We start from the raw sequence: 27,803 nt of genomic DNA on the forward strand, positions 1-27,803 counted from the left end.
AAATATGATGGTCTGTCAGAAAGCCAAAAAGAAGAGAGCAGCTGGGAAGACAATGCATTGAAGGTGCAGCGTATAAGCGATGCAGAAAAGAAGGACACAGACAGAGCAAGCAAACCTTTGCAGAAGAGTCTTTCGCATACCTCTCCTTTCAGCTCCGATCCTTCGTTCAACCTCCTCCTCCCCCTTCAGCTGCTCCCCCTCCCTCCCTCTCCTCCCCTCCCTTCCCCTCCTGCGCTCCGGTGGATGGTGTACTTCTCTCTCTCCCTCTCCCTCTCATTCAGGCTGAGCCCGTGGACACAAGCAGAAGCAGTCTGTGAGAGTGTGTGTGAGAGTGTGTGTGCGTGAAGCCGGAGCGGAGAGAGAGTCTGCCGGATCCCTTACTGAAACTCTACCTCTCCAACAAACACAGAACCCCACTCTCCAGTCCTCCCCACCAGTGTCCGAGAACGCATCCCAGAGGAGTACACCTTTACCCCCACGACCGGTGAAACGCCCCCCACATGGAGCCATGTGAACCCCCGTCTCCTGTCTCACTTGGGATCTGATTTCGGATTGCCTCCTAGGGGAGAAGCTCCAGGCGCTGGATCTTTTGAAGTAAGGAGGGACTCCAAAGATCTCGACTATCCCAGAGGGAAGCACTTTGCTCTGGGCACTGTGGGCTACAAGCCCCCCTGGGCTGGAGGCCAGCGCTCCAGCACCATGGATTACCTAGTTGGGATTTTTCTGCTGTTGTGTGGGGTGGCTTTACCTGGAAGAGTTGCACCCCAGCACACCAAAGATAACGTGCCCAGACTCAAGCTCTCTTACAAGGGTAAGTTTTGCAACCAGACCCATCTCTATTTCGTAATGCACACAAGCTTTATTACCTTTTTTATTCTTATTACCCATCTTATACCTATTTATACTCTCAAACTTGACTCTATTTTATGTCTATGACATTATATATATTTGACTTTCTTCTGTTGTTTAATTCCTTTCCAGTCTCTCTCACACTCTTGCATAAAATTTATACTCATTTTGCACTGACAGATTGTTTCCATGTGGTGTTTCTGCATGTTTTGGCTCTTCTACATCATTTTTCCAGTACACTGTCCTATAGCTCTAAACTCTGCACTGGTTGTACCTTGTCTTATGGTTTGTGAACTCTGAATGAATAAACGTGGGTAATGACACTGCAGTTGCGGCCAGAAATCTAATTTCTCATGCCTCCAAATTGATTTTACAGCAATCCTTTAAAGAAATATTGCGGGTTCAGTACAAGTTAAACTCAGTCTACAACATGTTGATTAGCTGAAACATGGGGAAATTTGGGGGGGAAAATGAATAAACCAAGGTTACAGTGAAGCACTTACAATGTAAGAGAATGGGGACAATTTTTGAAGCAATAATGTAAAGCTTCTAATTTTATAAAAGCACTAACATTAATTCTCCTGTATTATTTGAACTGTAAAGCTGTTTAAACAATTTTCACAGTCATTTTAGGATTTATCCTATCGTCGTGGCAACAAAGTTGTAAAATTAGATGTAACTATACAGAAAAGCTGCTTTTTCACACTGAAATCATGTTAACATGTGTATTGTTTATGCTGTGTGGTTATACTATTAAAACAGTGAGTTTTTTAATGCTTATGGACTGTCCCTGTTTTCGTAAGTTTCTCACTGCAACTCAGATTTTTGGCTTTTTAAAAGAAAAGGAGGAACAAGTGGAACATTTTTTGGTGTTAATAAACATATGCCACAAATGCTGTCAATTTATCTTAAGCTGGAATACTTCTATGCGTTTACTAGCTTTGTCACAATCCTCAATCTTATATTGTCATGTGGACACACTCCAGCAAGTACTCGCACACACTGTATATTTTGAAGCATTATTCTCTGTTACTATACTCTATGTGTTTCATTTGAAGTGCTCTGGTGATGCTGGCTGCTATGCGTGAATGGTGGTAACAGCAAACATGTTATTCTCCGGGCTGTGCTATTTTATAGGAGACAGCGGAGAGATCCAGACTATAGCAGCCTCTTTGTAACCCAGAGCTTTCATCTCTCACGGAAATAAGTGGCAACATTTTTGTCATATTTTGGGCTGTTTCCCTTTTTAATGTACGCTTAGCGGGCTTGCTGTGGTTCTTTGTTCAGGAACATGACCAAAAGTATACGCATCAATGTGTGGCGGTGATCTCTCTCTCCCTCATTTGATAAATATAGCCTTCTGTTCTGTCAGTGAATCTGTGCTTCTGGTGTGTTGATTGTAAGGTCTGTGTGTGGCATGGGTTTACCCCACCAGGGTCCGTTTGACGCCCTCTCATTTCTTTTATAGAGACAGAGAATGAAGGAGGAGTGAAAAAGACGATTTATTTTTGTCTGAGAATGTGTTGTTAAGAAAGAGAGAGCATGCAGATTGAAGAGAGAGAGAGAGAGAGAGAGGATTTAAGAAACCAATTGTTGCTCTGAGCATCAGCATCTGCTGTTTAACTTTAAGAGGAAAGGAGACCTTAATATAAAAAAGATGCAGGTCCACCTGTAATCAATCACATGCTTCTTTCAGTTAATACTGTTGTACTTGGATGGCCCAAAGAATTGTTGGAAAACAGTCTCATATTGCGTCACCACAATGCTTTCCAAACTTATGCCACCTGTGCACTTTATGGCTATGTTTTCTCTGATTCATGTTAGAGTCTTTCGTATGTTGTAATGGATTTGGGCAACTCTCAGATGGGGTAGGTCCTGACCCCCGACCCCCCCGCGATCAATAAGATGATAACTGATGTTTAGTGGACACTTGTGGAACAGGATTTTGATATTTTTATATAAACAGGGCAGCTACCCAGTGCGACGCTACAGAAATCCATAACTAAGCATTTGACAAAATGTCCTGTCGCTTTATGGACAAAACGATAACTTTTATCTCTTGTCATTTATGCCTTGTTAGGAAACAGTGTTAAATATTTCATTCACGCATGTTAAGATGTCATTTGATCCACGGATACTGTCTTAACAACAAAAAGCACACACAAATACACATAGCTTGACCGCTAAGACTAGTAACATATCATTCATTAGTCATCATTCCACCCCATGTCAGTTTCAAGATCTGCCTACAGTCTTGTCAATGAATAGTTTAAAAATGTTTGTCTTTTGAATAAATATTAAGTTAAAATAAAGTCTGTGCTCCTTCTTGCAAAAAAAGATATTTATGATACATTTTAGTCAGGATTCAGGCCCTGTCATAGCAACTGCGCTCAATAAAAATCCAAATAACTTCTGACCAAGGCTGCAACTTAATACTAGTTTCACTTGATCTTAGTGCTGTGTTCAACACTATAGATCATGACATACTCTTAGACTGATTACAAAATTACACTGGTAATTAGGGACAAGCATTAAGGTGGTCTAGATCAAACCTATCAGGGTTACAATTTTGTAAATTATGGAGTGTTTTAGACCCTCTGCTATTTTCAATATACATGCTGCTAACTTGGTCATATTATTATAAAACATGGAATTAGTTTCCACTAGGGTTAGGCCGATAGATGATGCCATCGTCCATCGCTGATGACTGACAGACCTCACGATGTTGAGCCAGCTCTAGTACTTAACAAATTTATTAGAGCACCACCCAATGTAAGGTTTGTGCCACCGCTGCCCTAAACTAACAGTATTGGTGATTACCAAAATCATTTTTTATGCTTCTGTATTGGTTAATCCACACCAGTATGTGTAATCTCTTTAGTCACAGTAGTGTTTCTAATGCCAAAATATAATTATTGTTGGGATTTAATGGATTCAAAGATGGATCGCACAAAAGTTTCATCGAAAGCCAGTCTTTGGGAACAAATAGAAACTATTTGGAAGTCAATAACAAAAGAGACTGTGGAAAAGTACATAAAAACAATGCCAGCAAGAATTCAAGCTGCTATCAAGGACCAATGGAGGCCATACAAAATTTAAAAAAAATGGTTCTTATGTGTGAATAAAGACTATTTACTTGTTTCAGTTTGTTATTGCCTGATAAATCACAATAACATTTTTAGTTTTTATTATGACAGGTGGTCTAATATATATATATATATATATATATATATATATATATATATATATATATATATATATATATATATATATATATATATATATAGCCTATATGTATATGTATTATACACATGTATCTGCTTTTAAGATTAGTATAAGTAAAAAAATAAATAAATATATATATCGTTGACTTATCGGCTCCATATATTGTTCAATAAGTTGTTTTCTTATTTATTGGATAATTGTGAGTGAGACATTATGTGTGTGTGTGTGTATTTGTGTGTGCGAGACAGAAAATGTGTCTGATGTGTTTTTGGCCAGCAAGATGTGTGAGAATGGAGGCAGGCTTAGATAATTAGACACCTGGCCATGGTGATAGAGCTGTTTGTGTGTGTGTGTGTGTGTGTGTGTGTGTGTGTGTGTGTGTGTGTGTGTGTGTAACGGAGAGACATAGTCCACAGGTGCTTGATGGCTCTTTTGATGCTCTGCAGTATGACAGATCGCTGTTCACACCCACACAGTGTCTGAGTGTTAAAACGAGAGAGAGGAAGAGAGGAAAGGATGGAGGAAGAGTGGCAAAGAGGGAGCAGGAAGGGAAGAGAGCGGCTGTTTTAATGAAGGCGGTGGGCAGACAGTAGTTGGCCAGGAGAGGATAGTCGTTAAGTGAAGTGTCATTCATTCTCACTCCCCCTGTGAATGCAGCATAGTAATTAAGCCAAATAAACGCGCAGACATGCTCTCCAGAGACGCACACTTGAACGAGCGCCGGGAAGGGGGGACGGATATCGCTTTTTCTCACACACAGATTTATCATGAGTTGCACATAGAGTTTGCAATTCAGGGCCGCTTACAGTCATACCGCCTCCGGGGAGGCAAGTCGGACAATCGCAGACGGAGAGATCCATCTTAGTTGTTAAATGATGGCCGAGTGATAGATTTTCCTCTTCGTTTCTCCTCCCTGTAATTATACCAGCGCTATGTCTTCTCTCTATTCCCCTTGTATGTTTTAAACTACCGTCGGTGAAAATTGCTCTTGTCAGGGCTATCAGCGGCCCGTTCATCTGTCAGTACTTGAGGAGGCTTGTGGGATAGGCCTTCACATGCTTGTCAGATGCTGTCGGGTTGCCTTTCGGATCTCAAACTTGTGGTTACGAGGTTGTGAATTCACACTATAGGATTAGTGGTGGGTTACAGGGCCCATGTGTGCCCAAAACCCTGCATAAATACCATCTGAGATGCCAGATTAGAGTGGAGGTGGTCGGTGCATATGAAGACACTGCCCCCTGCAGGTGGCAACGTGTGGGCTCTCGCCTCTGATAGGGGGGTCCCTTCATAAAAAAGGCTATCCCGCCGTCACACACTGATAAAATTGTGCATCTGGGACTTTAAAGTGCTTGTGAAACAACCTGATAATTACTCACTACAGCATAATTACCAGGCTTCCCATTTCATTACCCTGCCCCGTGGCCTCCTGGGATTGATTGGGATGGGCGACACTGGGACGACGAGAGACTGCGAGTCGTCGGAATTCAGCCTAAATCTTCCGAAATAGACACTCCGCGCCTGACCGCACTGGACGCAGACTGGAGGCATCCTATAATAGCGGGCTGTTCGCTGGCTGCCGGGTGAAGTGCAAGCTGGCGTCGAGCCAGGATTTTGGGCTGGATGGGAATGATTATATGGAGAGGCTGGGAATGATGCTGGTTTCTCTTTCTCTCACGGTCTCATCTGCATCCATCTCTTGCCTGTCTCTTTTAACCCTCTTCACCAGAAGTAGATTTCTCTTTCTCTCTTTCTCTCTCTCATTTTCACATGATGAAGCTACTTTTGAACTGGAGTTTGTCAAGCTACAAGCTACTTAAGTTACAGTTAAACTGTATTTTTTTTATTATAAAAATTGTATTATATAATTTATATAATTATATTATTTTATAACAATGTTACCCCATTTGTAATTTAATTTCTAAAAACATATATTATATTATATTATAAACTAGATATAAATTTAATCTAAATACCAAAAACAAACCATGAAAATATTTATTTATTAACAGTAACCAACATAGTGATGAAGTATGGAGCTCCATACATGACATGTGGGGGGAAAACAAGATATCATGGCCATGAATTAAGAATTAGTTCCCACAATGTATTATTTCCCTCATTTTAGTTAAAAAAAAAGGGTCAATGTTGTTCTAATTTGTTCCCTTGTTTTAGTTTTGTTAAATGTAGTTACATTTAGTGGCACCTATATAACTACATTAAAATGAGAGAACGAATTAGTAGCCATGTGATCACAATTTAATGTCAGTGTTCACTAAAATTAGCGAAAAAATTTATAAAATGTGGTCATGATTTAATAAGTTGTTAGAATTCATTCTTAATTTGTGGCCATGATATTTAATATTATATTTATATTTCTTCCACGTCATGTGCGGAGCTCCGTAATGAACAGCTGCATTTAAGTTTTATCTTTTCTAACTTAAATATGTGTAATTTATCCGTTAACACTATCACACATCTATTTTAAAACAATAGTTATGAATATTAGAATATTGTTTTGTGAATTTGAATTTTTAAAATTTTTTTTTACTTTTTTTCAAAGTGAACAGTATCCGAATGTACTGATTCTCTAAAATTAACTCAATATAATAGAGACACACATTATAAAAGAGAGACACATTTTAACCAGATATGTGACCCTGGCCCACAAAACCAGTCATAAGGGTAAATTTTTTGAAATTGAGATTTATACATCACAATAAATAAGCTTTCTGTTAATGTATGGTTTTGTTAGGATAGAACAATATTTGACCGAGATCCAACTATTTGAATATCTGGAATCTGAGGGTACAAAAAAAATCGAAATATTGAGAAAATCACCTTTAAAGTTGTCCAGATGAAGTCCTTAGCAATGCATATCCACTCAAAAAATACATTTTTGATATATTTACTGTAGGAAATTTACTAAATATCTTCATGGAACATGATCTTTACTGAATATCCTAATGATTTTTGTCGATAATTTTGACCCATTCAATGTATGGTTGGCTATTGCTACAAATACACCCTTGCAACTGGTTTTGTGGTCCAGGGTCACATATATTTGATTATTACCTCAATTGTAAAGTGAAAAAAAAGAAAAAGAAAAAAACAGCACTATATCATTTTTGTTGTGCTCTGCTTGTTGGAAAAAGTAGCTTGTTACTGGAAAAGCTGCTATCTATCTATGATTCTATGTGTTTTTCTTTCATAGTTCATGTCCTTCCTCTCATTCACTCTCTCCCTCTATTTTGCTCTTTCCTTCTGTCCAGACTGCTGTAAGGAACTTGAAGGTCACCTGAAGTCTTTCTGTTGAATGAATTATTTACTCTGTGGCAGTGGAAGGACTTCGTCCTTATTGACCTTTTTACGTATCCTATCCTGTTGTGTTCAGTCTTCTGTTGGCCCTATTAGATGTTAGACTCCTTTAATGACTCTCAGCACCCACTTGGCTGAGAGATTTGCACATTTAGCTTCCTCTTCATAACATTATTAATAAGGAGTGTGCTTGATTATTCATACAGTATGTGTGTGTTTACACCTGTGTGTATTAGATTACTGACTAGATACTGAGTGTAGTGTGTTGGGAAGTGGTGCACCTGTTATTGAATTTCAGTGGTGTCATTAGACAAGCGTATCCAGACGAGTCAAATTTCGTACGACTTGGGTAAGTGGCTGTGTGTATTACTGTGTGTGTGCGTGTTTGCTAGTGCATGTGTGTGCATTTGTTTATGAATGCTCAAGACTCTGTACAAATACCAGAATCAGTCGATGGTAGTTCAGAAGACCTTTTAACTTTAGCTATTATTTTTTTAATACTCATTTAAACTTTTTTTCTAGATGATTATAGTATAAATTTGCTCCAATTTTAAGTTGTCAGACTAATTTGTAGTGCTGGGACAACATATCTATGCATCGCGATTCTGGATCGATTCTGATAATTTCAAAACGATTCTGAGCTTGGTTTTTAACAGCAGATGGCGCTCTAGGCTAGTATTTAACCGTACACTCAAATGCTCACGAAGAAGAGCGTTCGTGCTTTCGGCTGAGTCTGGAAATGTTCTTGCACCTCAGAATGTTTTTATGATGCGAGATTAATGTAAACAGCCCACTGCAAACACCCTTGTAATTTGAACTTTATGAATGATTATTTTATAGAAGGTTCAAGCAGAGTAGGAATATTTCTACAAAACATGCAGTGCCATCTGCTGTTAAAAACTATGTTAAGAAATCTATTTGAGACAGAATTGCGATGCATTTGGAAAATTTTAGAATCGATCCATAATCATTTCTCGATTTATTGTCCCAGCTATTTACATGTTGCCTTAATAAAAAACAGTCATAAATAAATCTCACAAACCTAAAGTTTAGTATATCACAGAAAAGGTGTCTGGATACTTTCTAATTGGACATAACCGAAAAATGACAGGCGGTTCAGTGAAGGAGTAAGTTGTGAACTCAGTAACAGAGTGAGTCTGATTCGAACTAATTTATGTATGAGTTTGAAGCCGTTTCGTGAATCATTTTTTGACTGACTCATTAAAAAGAACCAGTTGATAAGAGTCACTTGTTCACAAAATGAACATCATGTCTCAAGCTATGTTTTTTGTTGTTGTGAGCCTGCAGGAAACACAAAGCTTGACTATCACCAACGCCAACTACATTTTAAAGTATTTTTGTTGCATATGGGACCTTTTAGTAGTAATCTGGAAGCCCTGCCTGTGATATTTCTGTCAGTTTCTGTCAATTTTCAGAATGAACCTACAAATGGAGTAAGAATTTCATCATCTAAAAAATTACATCACCTTTGAAAAGACTAGAAGTAAATAAAGGATCTGTATGTGAGTCATCTTTCAGCACTTTACCTCTTGTATTCCCTCTTGTCAAACTCCTCTCTTGGCTATTTATTTTAATGTTACATTATCTTTAGCTGTCACTCTCGCTCTCTGTACATGTGCTGTGTTTTGTATGTCATCTGGAGCTGTGGAGAGTGGATTGTGCTTTCTCTGCACGGTCTGTGGCCGGAGGCCAGTTTTAAACAGACTCTGTGGTTCACCCGTCATGTCGCGAGCAGATTCAGGGGTAATTAAACGGTTCCACATACTCTCCCCTCTCTCTGTGGATCAGGGCAACACAGGAATCCCATGCGGTCGCTCACAAATTCTGTGTTGCAGTCTACAATGGAGGAGATCCGAGATTTTTTGTGGCGTGCATAGACAGACTTTCAGACTTAGATTACAACAGAAGAAATCATGAACATGCATTAATGTTATACCGCTGCCAATGTGACATTTACATTTTTAGCGCTATAGATGCTTATGTTTTTAAGCTCAAAATTCATTCAGTTTAATTAGACCTCTTGTATTATTGTTTTTTTAAATTAAAACTACAATATAGGGATAGTTTTAAAGGGATAGCTCAAATAAAAATGAGAATCATTAGTCATTATTTTCTCAGCTTTATGTTGTTCCAGTCCTGTATTTTGTGGAAGATAAAGAGCTTTTGAATAGAATAATGGTCTTCTTTTTTTTTTTTTTTACATTAAATTAAAATGAATATAAATAAATAGCACACAAAAGCACAATAAATGTGTTCTAATAGTTGTCCATATGAAACTTAAAGTCTATATGAACTATATGAAGTCGTATAAAAAATTTGTTTAACGAACAAACCAAATTGTAAGTCATTATTCACTGATAATTTTCCCCTCCAGTGGGCTGTTAAACACTTTGACTGGATCATTAAATCAGGAAGTGAATGAATCAGTTAGACCAGTTTTGTGAATCTGATAAATGAATGTAAAATGAATTAATTGGAAATAATTTGACTCAAAAGAACTGGGCATTAAACTCTTATGAACACATTAAGGAGAGTGTGACGAGATTTTTTTGTGAATACGACTTAAGTTCAGGATTGTTCCTGAAGCCTTCAGAATTGCATGTACGAGTTGCCTGCTTTTTGTCATCTTCGAGAATAACCTTCCCAATCCTCATTCACAAAGAAAAGAGTCGCCAAGAAATTCTTTAAAAATTAAATTTTGGGTTTTGGAAGGACATTAGGTTGAGTAAATAATGACACCATTTCCATTTTTGGTTGAATTATTCCTTTAAGCTAAACAAATTCATCTTTGTAATTGCCACGTGTGTCTTGCACAAAAGCAGACATCTGTCTTTTCCTCACCGTTTGGCTTTGTTAATGGAAATTTGAGGCAGTTGGCCATGACATAAATCATCAGTTCGTACAGAGGCGTCTTTTATTAAAACTAATGTGCATAAAGAGATTTGACACAGTGATTATGTTTCCTGTTGGTGTCACAGGAATCAAATGTTGGCCCGCGGGTGTCGGTCCGCTCTCGGCAGCCTTCCACTAGCTGTCAATCGAGCAGACTGAGCTCTCATAGGCCGAGATCCAGCACGGTTACCGGGGCAACTTACCAAAACCTGCGACCGGTTGCATGCGAGAGCAAGTTAAAATGAAGCGAAACTACAGGCTTATTCATATCCCAGAGCTTAAAGCAATATGCGAAACGGCGTGTTAAGCAAATCTCTGTTTCTAAAATCTAGGTTCTCTCAAGCACAAAACCGACAAGACCGAACCACACACTTAGTCCATTGAGAGAACAGAGAGAAGGAGAACTTTTGCCAAAACCGTGTCAGGATCAACGACGTGTGTTTTGAAGCACGCCATTGTTCTGGCTTAAATAAACAGGTAGCGCCCAAAACCATCTGCAGCACTCTTTCACTTTTTTATTCCTTCTTTCCTCACTTCCCTCGCTCTCTTGGGGCAGCTGGTAGCCCGAGGCAGAGCTAAAGCACAGTGGCAGCAGCATGCGCACACACATACTTTCCCATCCCTCAAATACACATTCAGTACCACACACCTTGACTCACAGATGCAGAAATGCATAAATATACACCCTCATCAAAGTCCAAAACTGGTTTATATCCTTTAGACTTTGTGTATTATTAGTTTTCCACTCATTTTGCCTCCTAAACCAACATAGAATGGTTCTCTCTTATGTCATATGTTGGACATGCTTTTCTTTTAAATTTTTTGTCCTTTAAGCTACTTTTATTTTAGGGATGTGTCACTTAAATGGTCAACTAATTGATAATTGATAATATACTGTACATTATTACCAGCACAGCATGTATTACGTATTTAATTAAGTTCCTTCATGTCTGGACAAGTCCTTATTTTTTGGTGTTTTTGTAGCAGTTTGTCAAATTTAGTATTATTATTTTTTTTATAAATGCATAGTTTCTTTCCTTTGCTCTTTGTCTAGCTGTTTTTGAGCGCAAGTTTTTAAAATGCACAGTTCTGCACAATTGTTATTGATGCAGGATGAAAAAAGCGAGCCATAGCCAAACTTAAAGGATTAGTTCACCTCAGAAATCAAATGTCTTGATAATTAACTCACCCCCATGTCATCCAAGATGTTTATGTCTTTCTTTCTTCAGTCAAAAAGGAATTATGGTTTTTGAGGAAAACATTCCAGGATTTTTTCTCCATATAGTGGACTTGGGTGAATGGGTTGAAGGTCCAAATTGCAGTTTCAATGCAGCTTCAAAGGGCTCTACAAGATCCCAGACGAGGAATAAGGGTCTTGTATAGCGAAATGGGCATTTGACTTAGTCTTTACACGTTTGCTTTGTAGACACTGGATCTGTACTTCTGCCTACGTCATGTGTGACCTTTCCAGCATGATTATGTAATGCGTGGCGTACCACAGAGCTAGTGCAGGACGAGCATTTGTGGTTAAAAAGTATACATTTATTTATTTATATTTTTTAGAAAATGACAAATCATTTAGCTAAATATGACCTTTATTCCTTGTCTGGGATTGTGTAGAGCCCAATTTGGACCTTCAACCTGTTGTACCCCAGTGAAGTCTACTACATGGTGGAAAATTCTGGAATGTTTTCCTCAAAAGCCTTAATTTCTTTTTGAATGAAGAAAGAATGACATAAACATCTTGGATGACGTGGGGGTGAGTAAATTATCAGGAAATTTTAATTCTGAAGTGAACTAATCCTTTAAACTTGCATCGCAGCTCAACATGTTCCATTACTTGCCACAGCCCCAAGTTGTACATTTTCAACATTTTTTTTTTAATTTAGAATTTTCAATTCAAAGTTGTTGTTTTTTTTTCTTATTTTGGGGTTTCATTTGTTACATCTTAAAACTGTTGCAACATTGCAGTGAATAAATAAATTGTATGACAGACTTCGCTATGACATATAAAGTGTTGACAGCCCACTTCTCATTCTGCAGGACAGAGAGAGACTGTGAAAGAGGGAGAAACTTTTTTTTTAAGCTTCTTTCTCCTTTAAAACTCACACTTCATTTTCTCAGAGCTCCTATTCAGGTTGATGTATCCCCTGATAAAGTGTGTGTGTGTGTCTGTGTGTTCACGGATCATATGATGACTACCTTTTGTGATAGTCTTGCCAAGGCAGCATTTTAAGAAAAAAATGCCTTGTCTTCAGAGTTCATGCACCAGTCGCTCACTTTGAGCTGGGGAATAGTGAAACTGCCAGACGTGGCCGTCAGATCTTGAGCCAGAATGGCAGGAGAGTGAGGCTTTGGAGAACTTCACCTAACGGGAGTAATACAGAGACTGGCAGAGAAAAAGGAGGCTAAGAATAAGAATATTTGGCACATGCAGAGATGCAAAGACTAGATGAGTTAATATAATGAGCCAGGGGAGAGAAGAAAAAAAAAAGATGAGATTAAGTCTCTTTCCAGGATGTCATCTTATGTTCTCTCAGGCCTCCCCTGAAGTTTGGCAAGAGGAAATCAGTGTGGCTTTCTTTTCTTTTTTTTCTTGAATATGCACTACTTTTGATTATTAATATTTCTCATTGAATGTTTTAGCCACAAGCGTCACCAGGCGAATTGCAAAAAAATAGTTTTCAAACTCCTTTTTCAAACACTCTCCCATTTGACATTGGTTAAAAATAGACGGATTTAGAATTACAGTCTGATTTAAAATTATTATTTAAAGTTGTCTCTGCATATTGCTATGATAAAGGAGAAAGTGTTCTAAACCTTTGGAGGTTTAGTAAGTTTAAATGCATGTTATTGATCTTATTGTGAATGATTTAGCCATGCATACATTTTTTTTTAATTTATTTTTTTTTTTTTTAAGATGGTATGGTTTACTGAATAGCCAGTGCTTTGTATCTTACTGACCTATGAAGAATACTTGGTATCAATTATTAAACAGCTCTCTGAGATGCTTGATTCTGATTGGTCAGTTGCAACATTCTGCTTTTAAATGCTTTTTTACAGTTTTGCAGCATTTAGTAGAGATTGTTGACCCAGAGAACTGATATCTTACATAGCTGTGCTAGTTTCATATCTCTTATATCACTCCGCTGCCTGTCTTCATCTCCATTAATTTATTTGTTTGACAAGTACACTACCATTCAAAAGTTTGGGTTAGGTAAATTTACGCTCACCAAGGCTGCATTTATTTGATAAAAATACTGTAAAAACAGCAATGTTGTGAAATATTATTACAAATTTATTTTATTATTTTAATACATTTAAAAATGAATTTTATTCCTGTGATGGTAAAACTGAATTTTCAGTATCATTACTCCAGTCTTCAGTGTCACATGATCCTTCTGAAATCATTCTAATATATGGATTTGGTGCTCAGTAAACATATCTTATTATTATCAATGTTGAAAACATATAGTGCTGCTTAATATTTTTGTGCAAACAGTGATGCATGTTTTCTTATAATAGACATTTTTTGAAACACTGAAAAAGTCTCTTCACTTTTGATCAGTTAAATGCATTCTTGCTGAATAAAAGTATTAATTTTTGAAAACTTTTGAATGGTGTTATATATGTTAACCAATATGATTTTTTTTCTTTATAAAAGCAATCATCCATGCTGATATTTAGTACAGCAGCTCTTTTTTGCTTGTGTAATATTTCTTAAAGGGATAATTTACCCAAAAATGAAAATGTTGTCATCACAAACCCATACGAGTTTCTTTCTTCCGTTGAACACAAAAGAAGATATTGATAATCAAAGAGTTGATGGTAACCACTGACTTCTATGGGGAAAAAAATACTATGGAAGTCAATGGCTACTATCATCAGCATTGTTTAAGAATAGAAGAAAGAAATTCATTCAGGTTTGAAACAACACAAGGGTGCATAAATGATGACCTTTTTTTTTTTTTTTTGGGTAAACTGTCCCTTTAAACCCCTTCAAAGTGAGAGAAAACCCTTCTGTATGTTTTCCTTACATAAAAGTTAACATACTCAATATTCTGACTCAGCCGGAGTTTGTCAGACAGGCCTGGCATCTGTATATAAATCTGGATATTACTTGTGATTGGTTAATGAAACTCTCGTGTTAGAAGCAGAGAATGAATTCAGAAGGAATGGACGGACTGAACTGCGCCCGTTCTGCATTCGGTCCTGTGGGAATGCTGTTCTACATTTGATATGCAGTGTTATTGACACAGGCAAAGGAAAGATGGTCTGTTTCTCCTTAACGCTTTTCCTTGCTCGCTCTCTTCCTCTCCCACCACCACACAGATGTCCAGAATCTTAGCGGGGAGAAACGCAGATGGCTACTATAGGAGCGGATTGATCTGGGCTCTGGAGAGGGGCTGCAGTCTTTGCATGTCACTGTTGATTATGATTCGTGTGCTTGTTGCAGAAACGTTGCAGAGATGTTGACCTCACCCTCTCCCATGAGCAGATGTTCTGGCCCGTGGCTCCTGCCAGCTCTTTCCAAAGTCATTTCTCTCTTTCACCTCTTTCTTATCATTCTCACTTCATCTCCTCTTCACTTGGATTTTTTTTTTTTCCTTCTGCTTTTCCCTTACTTTTATCCGACCTTGTTTCCTTGCTCACTTGGAGAGTGACAAATTTGGCAGAATTTGTGTTTCAGGTCATTATATTTTCACAGTGTCTGGTCTAGTGCTGTTGAACAGATAGTTTCTTTGGCTGTATCTATCAAGAGAACTGCCATAACAACAGCAGTTTTACTTGATTAGTTATTCCTCTGACCCAAGTTACTAAGATTCCAAATAAAGCTGTACTAATTTGCTTGTGCAATCTAACAAACTGCGTGTGGTCGCTTTGCGAGTGTATTGCTCAAAATAATTGTGCAAATAAGTCAGACACACCCATATTTAAAGGAGGCTTTTAGTGCCGGTGCTGAAAGATATATTTCTCAGCAAACTACGGTAGTAGATCAGATTCTTGTACCATGATGTTGCACAGTTTTTATACACACAAATATTAAATCAGGCCCACTGGCTTCATATAGACTATGAGACGTAGATTAAGTGCCAAGTGCAATAAGAACTATAAAATATATTGTATAAAACAAGATGTTTAAGAGCTTTTCTGCTACCACCTTAAAGGGATGGTTCACCCAAAAATGAAAATTCACTGTTAATTTATTCACCTTCAGGCTATCCAAAATGTAGGTGACTTTTTTTCTTCAGTAGAATAGTAAAGAAGATTTTTAGCTGAAACCTCTTTGATTCATATAATGGAAGTCAATGGGTTTGAAAAAATGAGATTGAAAAAAACATATGCAGACTAAACAAAATTATTACCCGTGGCTCCTGACGATACATTGAGGTCTTAAGAAGCAAAACAATCAGTCTATGCAAGGCTGTGGATTAGAGGTAAAAATGTTTCTTGCATAGACTGATCATTTCGCTTCTTAAAGGGTTAGTTCACTCAAAAATGAAAATTCAGTCATTAATTACTCACCCTCATGTCGTTCTACACCCGTAAGACCTTTGTTCATCTTTGAGACACAAATTAAGATATTTTTGATAAAATCCAATGGCTCAGTGAGGCTTCCAATGCCAGCAAGATTATTTCCTTTTTCAATGCCCAGAAAGTTTAAAAACATATTTAAAACCGTTCATGTGACTAAAGTGGTTCAACCTTAATGTTATAAAGCGACGAGAATACTTTTTTTTTTGTGCCAAGAAAACAAAATAACGACTTTATTCAACAATATCTAGTGATGGGCGATTTCAAAACACTGCTTCATGAAGCTTCGAAGCTTTATGAATCTTTTGTAGTTCGGAGCACTAAAATCAGTAAACAAAGCTTGGTTACGTCATAAGTATTTCGAAATTTCAATAGTTCACATGACTTTGGCAGTTTGATACGTGCTCCAAACCACTGATTTGAAACAAAAGATTCGTAAAGCTTCAAAGCTTCATGAAGCAGTGTTTTGAAATCGCCTATCACTAGATATTGTTGAATAAAGTCGCTACTTTGTTTTTTGGCGCACAAAAAGTATTCTTGTCACTTTATAATATTAAGGTTGAACCACTGTACTCACATGAACTGTTTTAAATATGTCTTTAGAAGCTTTCTGGGCATTGAAAAAGGAAATGATCTTGCTGGCAATGGAGGCCTCACTGAGCCATCGGATTTTATCAAAAATATCTTAATTTGTGTTCCAAAGATGAACGAAGGTCTTATGGGTTTGAAACGAGGGTAAGTAATAAATGACAGAATTTTCATTTTTGGGTGAACTAACCCTTTAAGATCTCAATGTATCGCCAGGAGCCGCTGGTATTAATTTTCTTTTTATATGCATTTGTTTTTTTTTTTAATTTTCACATTGACGGCACCCATTGACTTCCATTATATGAATCACAGAGGAGCATGGTTTAAGCTAAAAACCTTCTTTACTGTTCTACTGAAGATTAAAATTCAACTACATCTTGCCATGCCTTAAACTTATATAAATTATTATGTGGTTCAGCCAGTCATACACCTGATCAGATCCTTGTGATTGAATCACACAGTGTTTTCCTCAGCAATTTTCATGCTATGGTTGAAAAGATACAGATGTGGTCCACTAACCATTGAGGTGATTTTAAAGAAATTGTAACTAAACACATGACTAGTGTTGTTTCTCAAAGATGCAGAACGTGCCACGGATAACCTTTAATAGCATTTTATGACCCACTTGTTGAACTTTCTGCTAAAAAGCTGCATACTCTGTTTAATGAAGGAAATAAGAATGTATTTTTCATTCTAGACTTATGTTTGCCTTCCTTTTCCCTCTTTCAGAAATGCTGGAATCCAGTAATCTAGTGACTTTCACTGGATTGGCAAACAGTTCAGGTTACGACACGTTCTTGATGGATGAGGAGAGAGGGAGATTACTGGTTGGAGCGGAGGATCATGTCTTCTCTTTTGACCTGGTCAACATCAACAGAGACGTCAAACAGGTGACACACAACACTAGGTCATTTTAAAGTCAATATGAATGAATGCTATGTTCCTGGACTTATTATGAACGATTCATTGGTGCATGCTTTTTCAATGAAAACATTAAATGAATAAATCAAAATCTTCCTCAAACCACTTTCCTTTTCTGCTGATGTCACTTAGGCTGATCAATATCTAAATGTAGCCATTTTTTAAGCAAACTTGATATGGAAAGCCCACTTTTTCATGATCCAAACAGTTGTTCTAGTTGAATATCCTGCTTCACTGCTTCACATTTTAGCAGTAAAATAGGTTGGGAATGATAATTCATGCTGTTTCCCTCTATCTACATTTAGCAAGAAAGATCAGTGAAGGATTTTATGCAGCGTGTCAGCGAAACCCAGGGTCATCAGAGACGTCCATCTCGCTCCTATTAGCTGCACAACCTAGATCTGCGTTCACTTTCTCCTTCTTTCCATCTGCCCATTTGATCTCAGCCTGTCTCCCTCTGTTTTTCATTCCCAGATCATATCTGCAGCATAATGCTTCTCTTTCTCTCTCTCAATCGCTCTTTCTTTCCCTCTCTGGATTCCATTACTTTGATTTCCTCTTTCTTTCTCGTGCTTTTATTCTTTCTTTGTCCTGGAGGCTTCAGACCATTTGCTTTATATTCAATCATCGTAAGGGTTAAAGCTGGCTTTTATTGAAAACTCACACAACATGCATACTTCAGCAATGCCATCGTTTAAAGATAAGAACTTGGCAAATTATCGTAATTAACCAAATTACTTTCGCAGACAGAATACCTTAGCAGATCTTAGAGGAAGATAAGGTTGGATAAAAACATTTTCTGTGCAGGCCTATGTGTGCATGAATGTGCGATTTGTCTCTCGTGCTCGCAGGATAAGACGAATGGTAGTTTTTATCCTCTGTCTTCATCGTCGTCACAGATGGAGGTGGCAGAAGGACGGCAGGCAGCAGTCGTTGATTATTTTACAGCCAGGTTTCATGCCGAGCGCCTTAGTCAGTCATTTGCAGTTCATTGTGTTCGCTCCGCTCACATTCTCACACCTTCTCTCTTTCGCTGTTTTATAGATCGCCTGGCCTGCCACACCTTCCAAACGAGATGAATGCAAGTGGGCTGGAAAAGACCTTGGGGTAAGTGTGGGGCAACAACTTCCTTTTACCTCAAAACTACATCGAACTGCAATGAACATTTGGGTATATTTAGGATGTGACATATTAAAAATACACTACCATTCAAAAGTTTGGGGTCAGGATGTTCAGAAGACATTTACTGTACAGTATGTTACAAAAATATGTTATTTCAAATAAATTCTGTTCTTTTGAACTTTTTGATTTATAATAGATTCCTAAATAAAAGTATCAAAATTTCCAAGAAAATATTAAGGAGCACAACTTTTTTCAACGTTGATAATAATAAGAAATGTTTTTTGAAAATCAGTATATTAGAATGATTTATGAAGGATCATGTGACACTGAAGACTGGAGTAATGGCTACTGAAAATAACAGGAATAAATTACACTTTAAAAAATATTAACTCTTTCACTGCCAGCATTTTTTTTTTTATTCTAAAAAGTTGCTAGCCACAATCAGATTTTTTGATAATTTTCACAAGCCTTTCGTGGCCCCCAGAATATTTTGTTTTATGAATATTTGAACATGCAATATACTGTATCAAAAGAACACAGCCTCTTTCTGAAAGATTAAAAAAAAAAAATGCAGTCATTCATGCATTCGTTATGCATTCATTTCACTTGAATGTGGGCAAGTTTCATAAAAAAAAGCAACATTCTGAACTAAAAGATGCGGAAATCGTGTTTTTTCAAAGACTACAACATGGATAAACAATGCTTTTATCGCTCATTTCTGCTCCTTTTGTCTCCTGTGTTTTGATCCGTTGATTCTTTACTCATTTAGAAGATGCGTAATAGTGAAAACACGGAAAGCTGGAAAATTAGGTCAATGCCGAGGAAATATTACTGTTTTTACAGTATTTTTATTAAATAAATTATTTACTACTGTGAAAGTAACTTTTTTCAAAAACATTTAAAAGTCTTATCGACTCCATACATTTGAACTGTAGTGTATAAATAAATATTATATTATATTATATAAATACATTTTCATTCAGTTCTGTTGATGGAAAAATATTCTGAATTCTTCTTTTTACCAAAAATGGATGAAAATTTGGTAGATTTTATCTAGGCCTATAGCTAGAACCAATACATTGATTTGGACAACCTTTTTCAAGAACTTTCTTTAATCGCCAAATTGCCATGAACATGAAAAATGGTTCATGATAAGAAAAGTGCTCACTGAAGAACCTTTAATGTATGTGTACCTCATGACCTGCATTACTCAGGCCGGGTGTTGCGTGTGCGCTTTGGCTTGATTGATCACGGTTGCTGTTAGCAATGGAGTTTTGCTTGTGCACATGCTCTTTCCTTCCTCTTGAGAGTTTATATTCTGTGTTTGGCTCCAGCAACCCTTGGCCTTTCTATACAACAGAAATGGTTTATTTATCAACCCGGCTCTCGCTCTCTCTGTACGTGTGTGTGTTGTATCTGATGGTAATTTCATGGCTGGGTTCCCGCTGAGATGGAGGGCAGAAGGGGAGCGGTATTATTACAGATAACTCACCAGACCTACTTCTGAGACGTACACCCTTAAATAAAGTCATCTGATATTGCAATGAGGTGCAGGAATCACGTTTACCACATGCATCCTGAAAGTATCACGGATTTTGGCACTGGCTGAGGGGTTTATTTGCCGTTACATACACACAAATTCAACGGTTCCGAATAATGGCGTTTGCGTGCTGTGAAAATGTTTGTTCTGGATACAGAGTTGTTGAAAGCTTGATTAGGGTATTACCAGTGCATTTCCCTCTCCGCAAACATAAAGCTCTTCATTCTCACATTTGGCTTGGCCAGACGAGGCAAAAACAAGCCCAGAACGACAGCTGGTACAACTGCCTCGCTGCTCGGTCTAAACTCTTGGTGTGTTTCATGTGAGATGAGGGTTAAACATCTCAGCAGCACATTTCATTACTGTTCATTCAAGTCTCAATGCTATACATTTAAATACATAATTGACAATTATGAATTAGTGGGTTTGTGTTTTGTTTGATGTTATCAGATACCTAGAGTTGAGATTCACTTCATGCCATGAATACTTATGGCAGTGATACTGTACAAAAAGTTTAGTGTGAATTTACAATATATTCCAGGCTAGTAGTTAGGGTTAGGCTGTATTTTGTAGTTTCACGGTAGTCGCTCTACTAATTATTATAATTAAATGACAACTGAATACTGTGTCTTCACAGCAAGCAGGAATGATACAGAATATACATTGTGCTGTAGAATCACTATGATTAGCTACAGTAAGTTAAGTCAGTCTCTTTTGTATATTCATTAGAATAGTTTCCCATTGTGATTGTGCTATATTCTGTTAGCACTTCCCCAGCATGCACAGAGAAATAAATATTGTTTGTTTGTTTGTTTGTTTATTTAATTGATTGGTTGGTTAAGGAATGGATGGATGGATGGATGGATGGATGGATGGATGGATGGATGGAAGGAAGGATGGATGGATGGGTTGGTTGGTTTAGTGGATGGATGGATGGATGGGTTGGATGTTTAGTTGATTGATTGATTGATTGATTGATTGATTGATTGATTGATTGATTGATTGATTGATTGATTGATTGATTGATTGATTGATTGATTGATTGATTGATTGATTGATTGATTGATTGATTGATTGATTGATTGATTGATTGATTGATTGATTGATTGGTTGGTTGATGGATACTTTTTATATAATTTTTGTTGATTTATTTTGATGCTGCCTTCATATTTTGTCATTTTTAAGTTACTGACGGATGGATGGATGGATGGATGGATGGGTTGGTTTGTTGTTGATTGACTGGTTGATGTAATCTTTTTATATAAATTGTTTACTATTTGCTGGTTTATTTTGATGCTGCCTTCACTTTTTGTATTTTTTAAGTTACTTGTTTAATATTTATATCACTGTAATAGCTTTTTGTCTATATTTGTTGTGTAATTATATCTTGATATCTTGTAATTTGTATTTTTTGGAACTTGGTTACTTCTTACTTTTAAATAAATACATTTGGTATATTTATTCTGAATTCATTATAAAAGGTCAGAGCCAAAGGGAACACAAAACATCTTACAATGCAGCACAACATAGCTATTTTTAATAGCCATCTTTTCTGTTGTATAGAAAATAACATAGCAAGAACAAGAAATAATATAGCTTGCACCAATGTTACAATAAAGTTCTAAATATTTTATTGCACTTTAAAAATGACTAATCAATCTTGTAGAATCCTGACAATATTTCATTCTGTTTGCCAGATTCACATGGGTGAATCTATCTGTACTTTTTAAAAACTGTGCATTAGTTTTGACATTGACAAGCTCTATACTGTTATTATCTTTTCATGACTTCACTCATGTGTGAATGAAATTAGTCACTACTGTGTTGTTAGGACTGTACATAATTACAGATGTGTCTAAATCATAATCTCCGACACTCTTCTCTTATCTGAAAGGGTATCATATATTCTTCACTCTTATGAAGGCAAACTCACTTCTCTGCATCGCAGCTTTGGCCGCTTCTTTATGGACCTTGAAGATAAAACAGCAGGGTTATATGTGTCTAATTACACAGTAGTTACACTGTAATTACAGTGCACCACCCAGTTATTACAACTTGAGGTTTGTATACATAGTAAACTGCAAAGAGTGCCAGATCAGCCACCTCTGTCTCACGTGAACGCTGCACTTGGCTCTACTGGAGCAGGCGAGGGCCTTAAAAACAATAATGGCCATGGGGAATTTCAAATGTACCGCCCAGTGCAGGAAGAGATTAATTTTATAGTGCACATGGAATGATTATGTTAGGAATATACACATTTCCTTTAGCTCGGAAAAGCCATTACACTGACACACTAAAGTGCCTTTGTGTGGGTTGACGGAGATGGGTCACACATATGTGTGAGGGAGTGATCTGATTGGAAGTTGCAGGTGAGGAAGGTCTTTGGTTTTATAAGAGAAGCGAATGTGTTGCCACAAAATCTGCTGATGCTGAGTTCTATACAAGCACTTATTATGTGGTTTGAATAGCCTGTACAAACTGAACTGAACTGGATGTAATCGAGGGAAACAGGCCTGCATTTATCTATTCTTCTGCTTTGCTTTCATCACACAGACATGCGTAGAGTGAATGAGAGTGTGTATGTCTTTTTGTGGTGAAAACACACACAGAGAGATGGCAACACCCTTTCCTGTGCTCTTAAATGACAACTCGCGTTCAGACGGCACACATCGGCCCAAGACCATCAGTGTTTACACAGATGGACCTGCTTTATTTTCTCAATAGCTGTGGAAAGGTGTGTGCATGCGTATAGTTGTGTGTTTGTGCGTGCAGTATGTTTATAATGTGTCGGTTTATTATTGTTGAACCTAGACCTTGCATATTTTGCAATTGAAAAGGAGTTCTAGAGCATTCATTCACATGAAACAATTCACTCATCGGCTTTCGCCAACTCACTCAGACGACCCAAAGACATGTGCTATACATTTACCTTTCATCTAAACCAGACACACACGAACACTTTCAGCACTAATGAGAGTTGGCTGACAGGATATTGAGATGGATAAAACAGGTGGGATCGTCATCAGTCAACCAGCAGGAACTCAAAGGCATATTAATGACATTAAAAGCTTAAATATTAGGCTTGCAGAGAATTTAAATCTCTCTTTTACATATTTATTACAGATCTCATGTCAATTTAGATGCATTCTCAAACTGTACTTGAGGTATAATCTTTCATAAATTATAAATGTAACATAACTGCATTAGAGGAGTTAGAGCCAGGGAGTCTGAAAATGAGAAATGATTTGACCTGTTATAGTGCTTTCAAACGATTAATCGCATCCAAAATAAAAGTTTGTGTTTACATAATATGTGTAGTGTGTATGTTTATTAATACACATGCATGTATGTACTGTATGTATATATATATATATATATATATATATATATATATATATATATATATATATATATATATATATATATATATTCTGTAAACACAAACTTTTATTTTGGATGCGATTAATCGTGATTAATTGTTTGAGTATTTTCACATTTTACAAGAAAATTTTAGTGGTTCTTGCTTGCTTATACTTATGCTTATATGTTGTATATCTAATGTTGTCTATTATATACAACCCGAATTCCGGAAATGTTGAAATTGTTTTTTAACGTGCTGGAAAGTCTCCCTCCTCTTTAGCCTGGAGGACATAGGTCCATGATTTCCAACAAGAATGTCAAATTTGGACTCGTCTCACCATAGAACACTTTTTCACTTTGAAACAGTCTATTTTAAATAAGCCTTGGCCCACAAGACACAACGGCACTTCTGGACCATGTTCACATATGGCTTCCTTTTTACATGATAGAGTTTTAGTTGGCATCTGCAGATGGCACGGCGGGTTGTGTTTATCGACAGTGGTTTCTGGAAGTATTCCTGGGCCCATTTAGTGATGTCATTGACACAATCATGCCGATGAGTGATGCAGTGTCGTCTGAGGGCCCGAAGATTATGGGCACCCCAATAAAGGTCTTCAGCCTTGTCCCTTATGCACAGAGATTTCTCCAGTTTCTCTGAATCTTTTGATGATGTTATGCACTGCAGATGATGAGATTTGCAAAGCCTTTGCAATTTGACGTTGAGGAACATTGTTTTTAACGTATTCCACAATCTTTTTATGCACTCTTTCACAGCTCTGCCCATCTTTACTTGTGAGAGACTCTTCCTCTCTAAGACATCCCTTTTTATAGCTAATCATGTTACAGACCTGATATCAATTAACATAATTAGTTGCTAGATGTTCTCCAAACTGAATCTTTCCAGCTGCTTTTTCAGCCATCTGTTGCCCTCATGCCAACTTTTTTGAGACCTGTAGCAGGCATCAAATTTGAAATTAGCTCATTTAGTGGATAAAAGTGTACAATTTTTCAGTTTAAAGGTCCAATAAGTGGCATTTGAACTACACTTTTGGACATTGTTGATATTTGAAATCAACTCAAACAAACACACCCCTCTCATCATTGCTCTGCCTCCAAAACTCACACTTCAATTCTAACCACCCTGCTCCGAGTCGGACTCGAACCGCTGCCCGATCGCTGCTGGCATGCAAGACAAATGTACTACCAATGCCGCTAAGTGCCACATTCTCTTGCGGTCATCAGTATGCAGTGATTTAACTGCAGATCTCTCACTATCTGTCCACTGTTACACACGCAATGTGAGTGGATGTCTGTTTATCACAGCTGACGCGCAACAAAATGCTTCACGAAAAATAAAGCGCAGTTGATGAACGAATGACAAGGAAGCACAAAAAAAATGAACATACAGTACACAAGAGTAAATACAAAGTGTTCGTTGTTAGTCGCAAACAGCACGGCAGCTCCAGACAATCAAAACCCAGTGTACTCACATGATAAGCAGGATTAAAACAGTATTCAGGCCTTTCCACTTAGCTCTCTCCAGTGCTGGAAAGCTTTTCTAATATAAACTGGGTCCTAAAGCGTTTGCCCAGGCATAAACCTTCATTCCAGTGATATTCTTTTGAGCTGTTTTTATTGTGTCCCATTTCTCGTTCTGCAGTTTTTTTTTTTCTTATTTTCAAATCTCCCTCTTGCTCATTCTCTCTCCTCGGCCGTCATACGCCCCCTGATGCTGATTGTTTAGACGTTTGTTGTTGGACTCGGCCTGACTAACTTCCAAACAGTGGATTTGAAATATCACTGAGTCCCCCTTTAAACATGTGTTATGTTATCTATGTTCTATTGTGAATAAAATATTGACAAATATTGTGATTTGAAAGTCTTTTAGTTTTCATTTTATTCAAATTTAAAAACTGTCCCAACATTTCCAGAATTCGGGGTGTAGTATCTTTAACAAAACAAATGTTTGGTGTCAGTTTATATTTTAATAGACACGTTTTATATTATTTGGTTGGTTAATAGATATTTTATGTTATGCTTTTTTCAGAAAGAATGCTCAAACTTTGTGCGTGTGCTGCAGTCGTATAACCAGACGCATATTTACATATGTGGCACCGGAGCCTTCCATCCTATCTGTTCTTACCTGGAGATGGGGAAACGAGCAGAGGTACACAGCACACTCACACACATACACACCATCAATAAATGGAAAAAAAGTAATTCCCTTAAGCTCAATCTCAGCAAAGAAGCAGCACTAAAACATACTCATGTGCTTATGTGCATCTACATATCTCAAAGGCACATTCACCAAACTGTTTAAAGGAATGAAAAGGAAATTGATGGTTTAACCTGTTAACAATTTCAGCCCAGTGAAGTAGAAAATGAGAGCGTCACAAAGCAGCGTGTTATTTAGAAGTGCCTCAACTGTGGGAAATGAGATGGCCTTTACATGGTGGAAAAATGTCAGTGAATTTCACGATTTGATCTACGCAAATTAATCATGGCCTGAGAGCACTGAACGCCTCGACGTAACAGAAGATAAGTTAAGATTAGAGAGAACCAAATCTAAAGTAGGAGTTGAAGGATTTTATGAATGTTTTTCTTCAAAAACAGTGTAACTTGTTTTAATATTGAAAGACTGAACAAGATCGTAATGGCACTTGCCTTGCCTTGCTGTGGTTGGTTGGTTAATTCATTATCCCTTTCCTCAGGACAACATCTTCAGACTGGATGCCAACTACTTTGAGAATGGACGTGGGAAAAGTCCCTATGATCCAAAGATGCAGTCATCATCCCTTCTGATTGGTGAGCCAGTCAGAGATGTTGTTGTTTTGACTTTAAATTGTTCTCACAGTGTTATATGTGGTGGTCTGATTGGAGATTTTATGCTCTTATCTATTTGTCAGATGGAGAACTGTACTCTGGAACATCAGCAGACTTCATGGGACGAGACTTTGCCATTTTCCGAACACTCGGGTCACAACATCCAATCAGAACTGAGCAGCATGATTCCAGATGGCTGAATGGTAAATATTCTGACTGGACTAAATTTTTGAAAAGCTTTCCGGCAAAAACATTAGTTTTGTGATGTATACAGTTAAAGTCCTTGCACACTGAGTCCGATGTGTATTAATTAATCCGTTGCGAAAAAATTTGCAAAACAATACAAAATGGAGTATTCAAGTCGTGAGGCTGATTTTGTTAAGAAAAAGAAAGAAGTTCATTGGTCCTTCCAATCCTGTATAGTATATTCCGTCTCTTTGTATTCCACACTTTGTTTGTCATACAGTACTTTGTGCTGCGAGATGAAGTGGATTAACTTGTCAGACGCCATTCTAGATTTTGGAACACCTCTCAAAATGCTTGCTACGTATGCGAAAAATGCAGAAAATTTAACCTGATCTGAATTTTTTAATAACGGACGAAATTTCAAAGGCAGCGTGTAAATGTGATTTAAAAAATGATTGACACAACCTGAGGTTGTATTTATTTTTTAACATGCGAAAATTTCGGCCGAGAATTTCGGGCTCACTGTGGAAGGACCTTTACTGTGATATTAATCAAGTGACTGTTTTTATGTGTAAGTCACTGCATGATTAATTTGTTTAGAAATACTGATTTTCATTCAGGAATGAATCAAGTTATTGTGAGTCACTTTGAGTGAGTCACCGAATCATTCATTCAACTGGTTTGTTCAAAAATGCTGATGCATTCAGGAATTGATCAATTGACTGTCTTTACGAGTGAGTCACTGAATTAGTCATGTAACCATTTTGTTCAACTACATTGATTCATTCAGGAATTAAACACCATGAATGAAACACTGCTTTTACATGTGCTTACATATATGTGTCTGTCCGTGCATTTTTGGGGATTGTTGTCCTAGCCCTCCGTTTCTATCCTTAGCTGGCTGCTGAAGTCATCGCACAGTATATGTTACTTTGCTAAGCATGTGTCTGCCAAGAGCAAATGTGTGAAATAAATGTAAATTTATGGGTTTTCTTTTGTGTCCATGAGTTTATGTCCCTGCACATGAATGTGTGTATGTGTCCGTATGTGTGTGAGAGAAAGAAAGAAACTCTTTGTGAACGTCTGCAGGAGAGATTAGCTCGTCCGGGGTGTTGAGTGTTTCCTCTAACATCCCGTCTGCATTTTTGCAGACTTATGGAACACAAAAGGTCAATATCAAGATAGTAGAGTCGGTCAGGGTTTTCCCATGAAGTTAATCCTGTCTCAGCTGTTCCTGCGAGTGGCTCTCGTTTCAGTCCTCATACGGGGTCAACGTCCACGCCATCAATACCCCCCTATATTCACGAGGAAAGGTGCTTTTGAAAACGCTCATCTCACCTTAATCCTCGCCGTCTGTTACCACGGATACGTCGGACGTTACTTCCATTTCTCCCGCTCTGAAAGCTGTCTCTCTCGCACAAAAGAG

The 27,803-nt window shown here is 37.5% G+C and overlaps 1 protein-coding gene across 2 annotated transcripts in view; it reads left to right on the forward strand.

Moving 5' to 3' along the window:
- Positions 1-266: 266 nt before the first annotated feature.
- Positions 267-27,803, forward strand: part of sema3aa (sema domain, immunoglobulin domain (Ig), short basic domain, secreted, (semaphorin) 3Aa) — a 41,492-nt gene continuing 13,955 nt past the window's right edge. Inside the window, exons 1-6 of one of the 2 annotated variants that reach the window (XM_067391756.1) lie at positions 267-811; positions 17,155-17,315; positions 18,391-18,453; positions 25,416-25,535; positions 26,080-26,173; positions 26,275-26,394. In XM_067391756.1, the coding sequence (XP_067247857.1) occupies positions 700-811; positions 17,155-17,315; positions 18,391-18,453; positions 25,416-25,535; positions 26,080-26,173; positions 26,275-26,394 (670 nt within the window). In that variant the 5' untranslated portion in view covers positions 267-699. Of the gene's footprint in view, positions 812-17,154; positions 17,316-17,418; positions 18,299-18,390; positions 18,454-25,415; positions 25,536-26,079; positions 26,174-26,274; positions 26,395-27,803 lie in introns of those variants that run through there. The other variant, XM_067391757.1, reaches the window with a different exon arrangement.

The sequence above is a fragment of the Chanodichthys erythropterus genome, chromosome 8, assembly GCF_024489055.1.
Source record: "Chanodichthys erythropterus isolate Z2021 chromosome 8, ASM2448905v1, whole genome shotgun sequence".
In the NCBI taxonomy this organism is placed as follows: Eukaryota; Metazoa; Chordata; class Actinopteri; order Cypriniformes; family Xenocyprididae; genus Chanodichthys; species Chanodichthys erythropterus.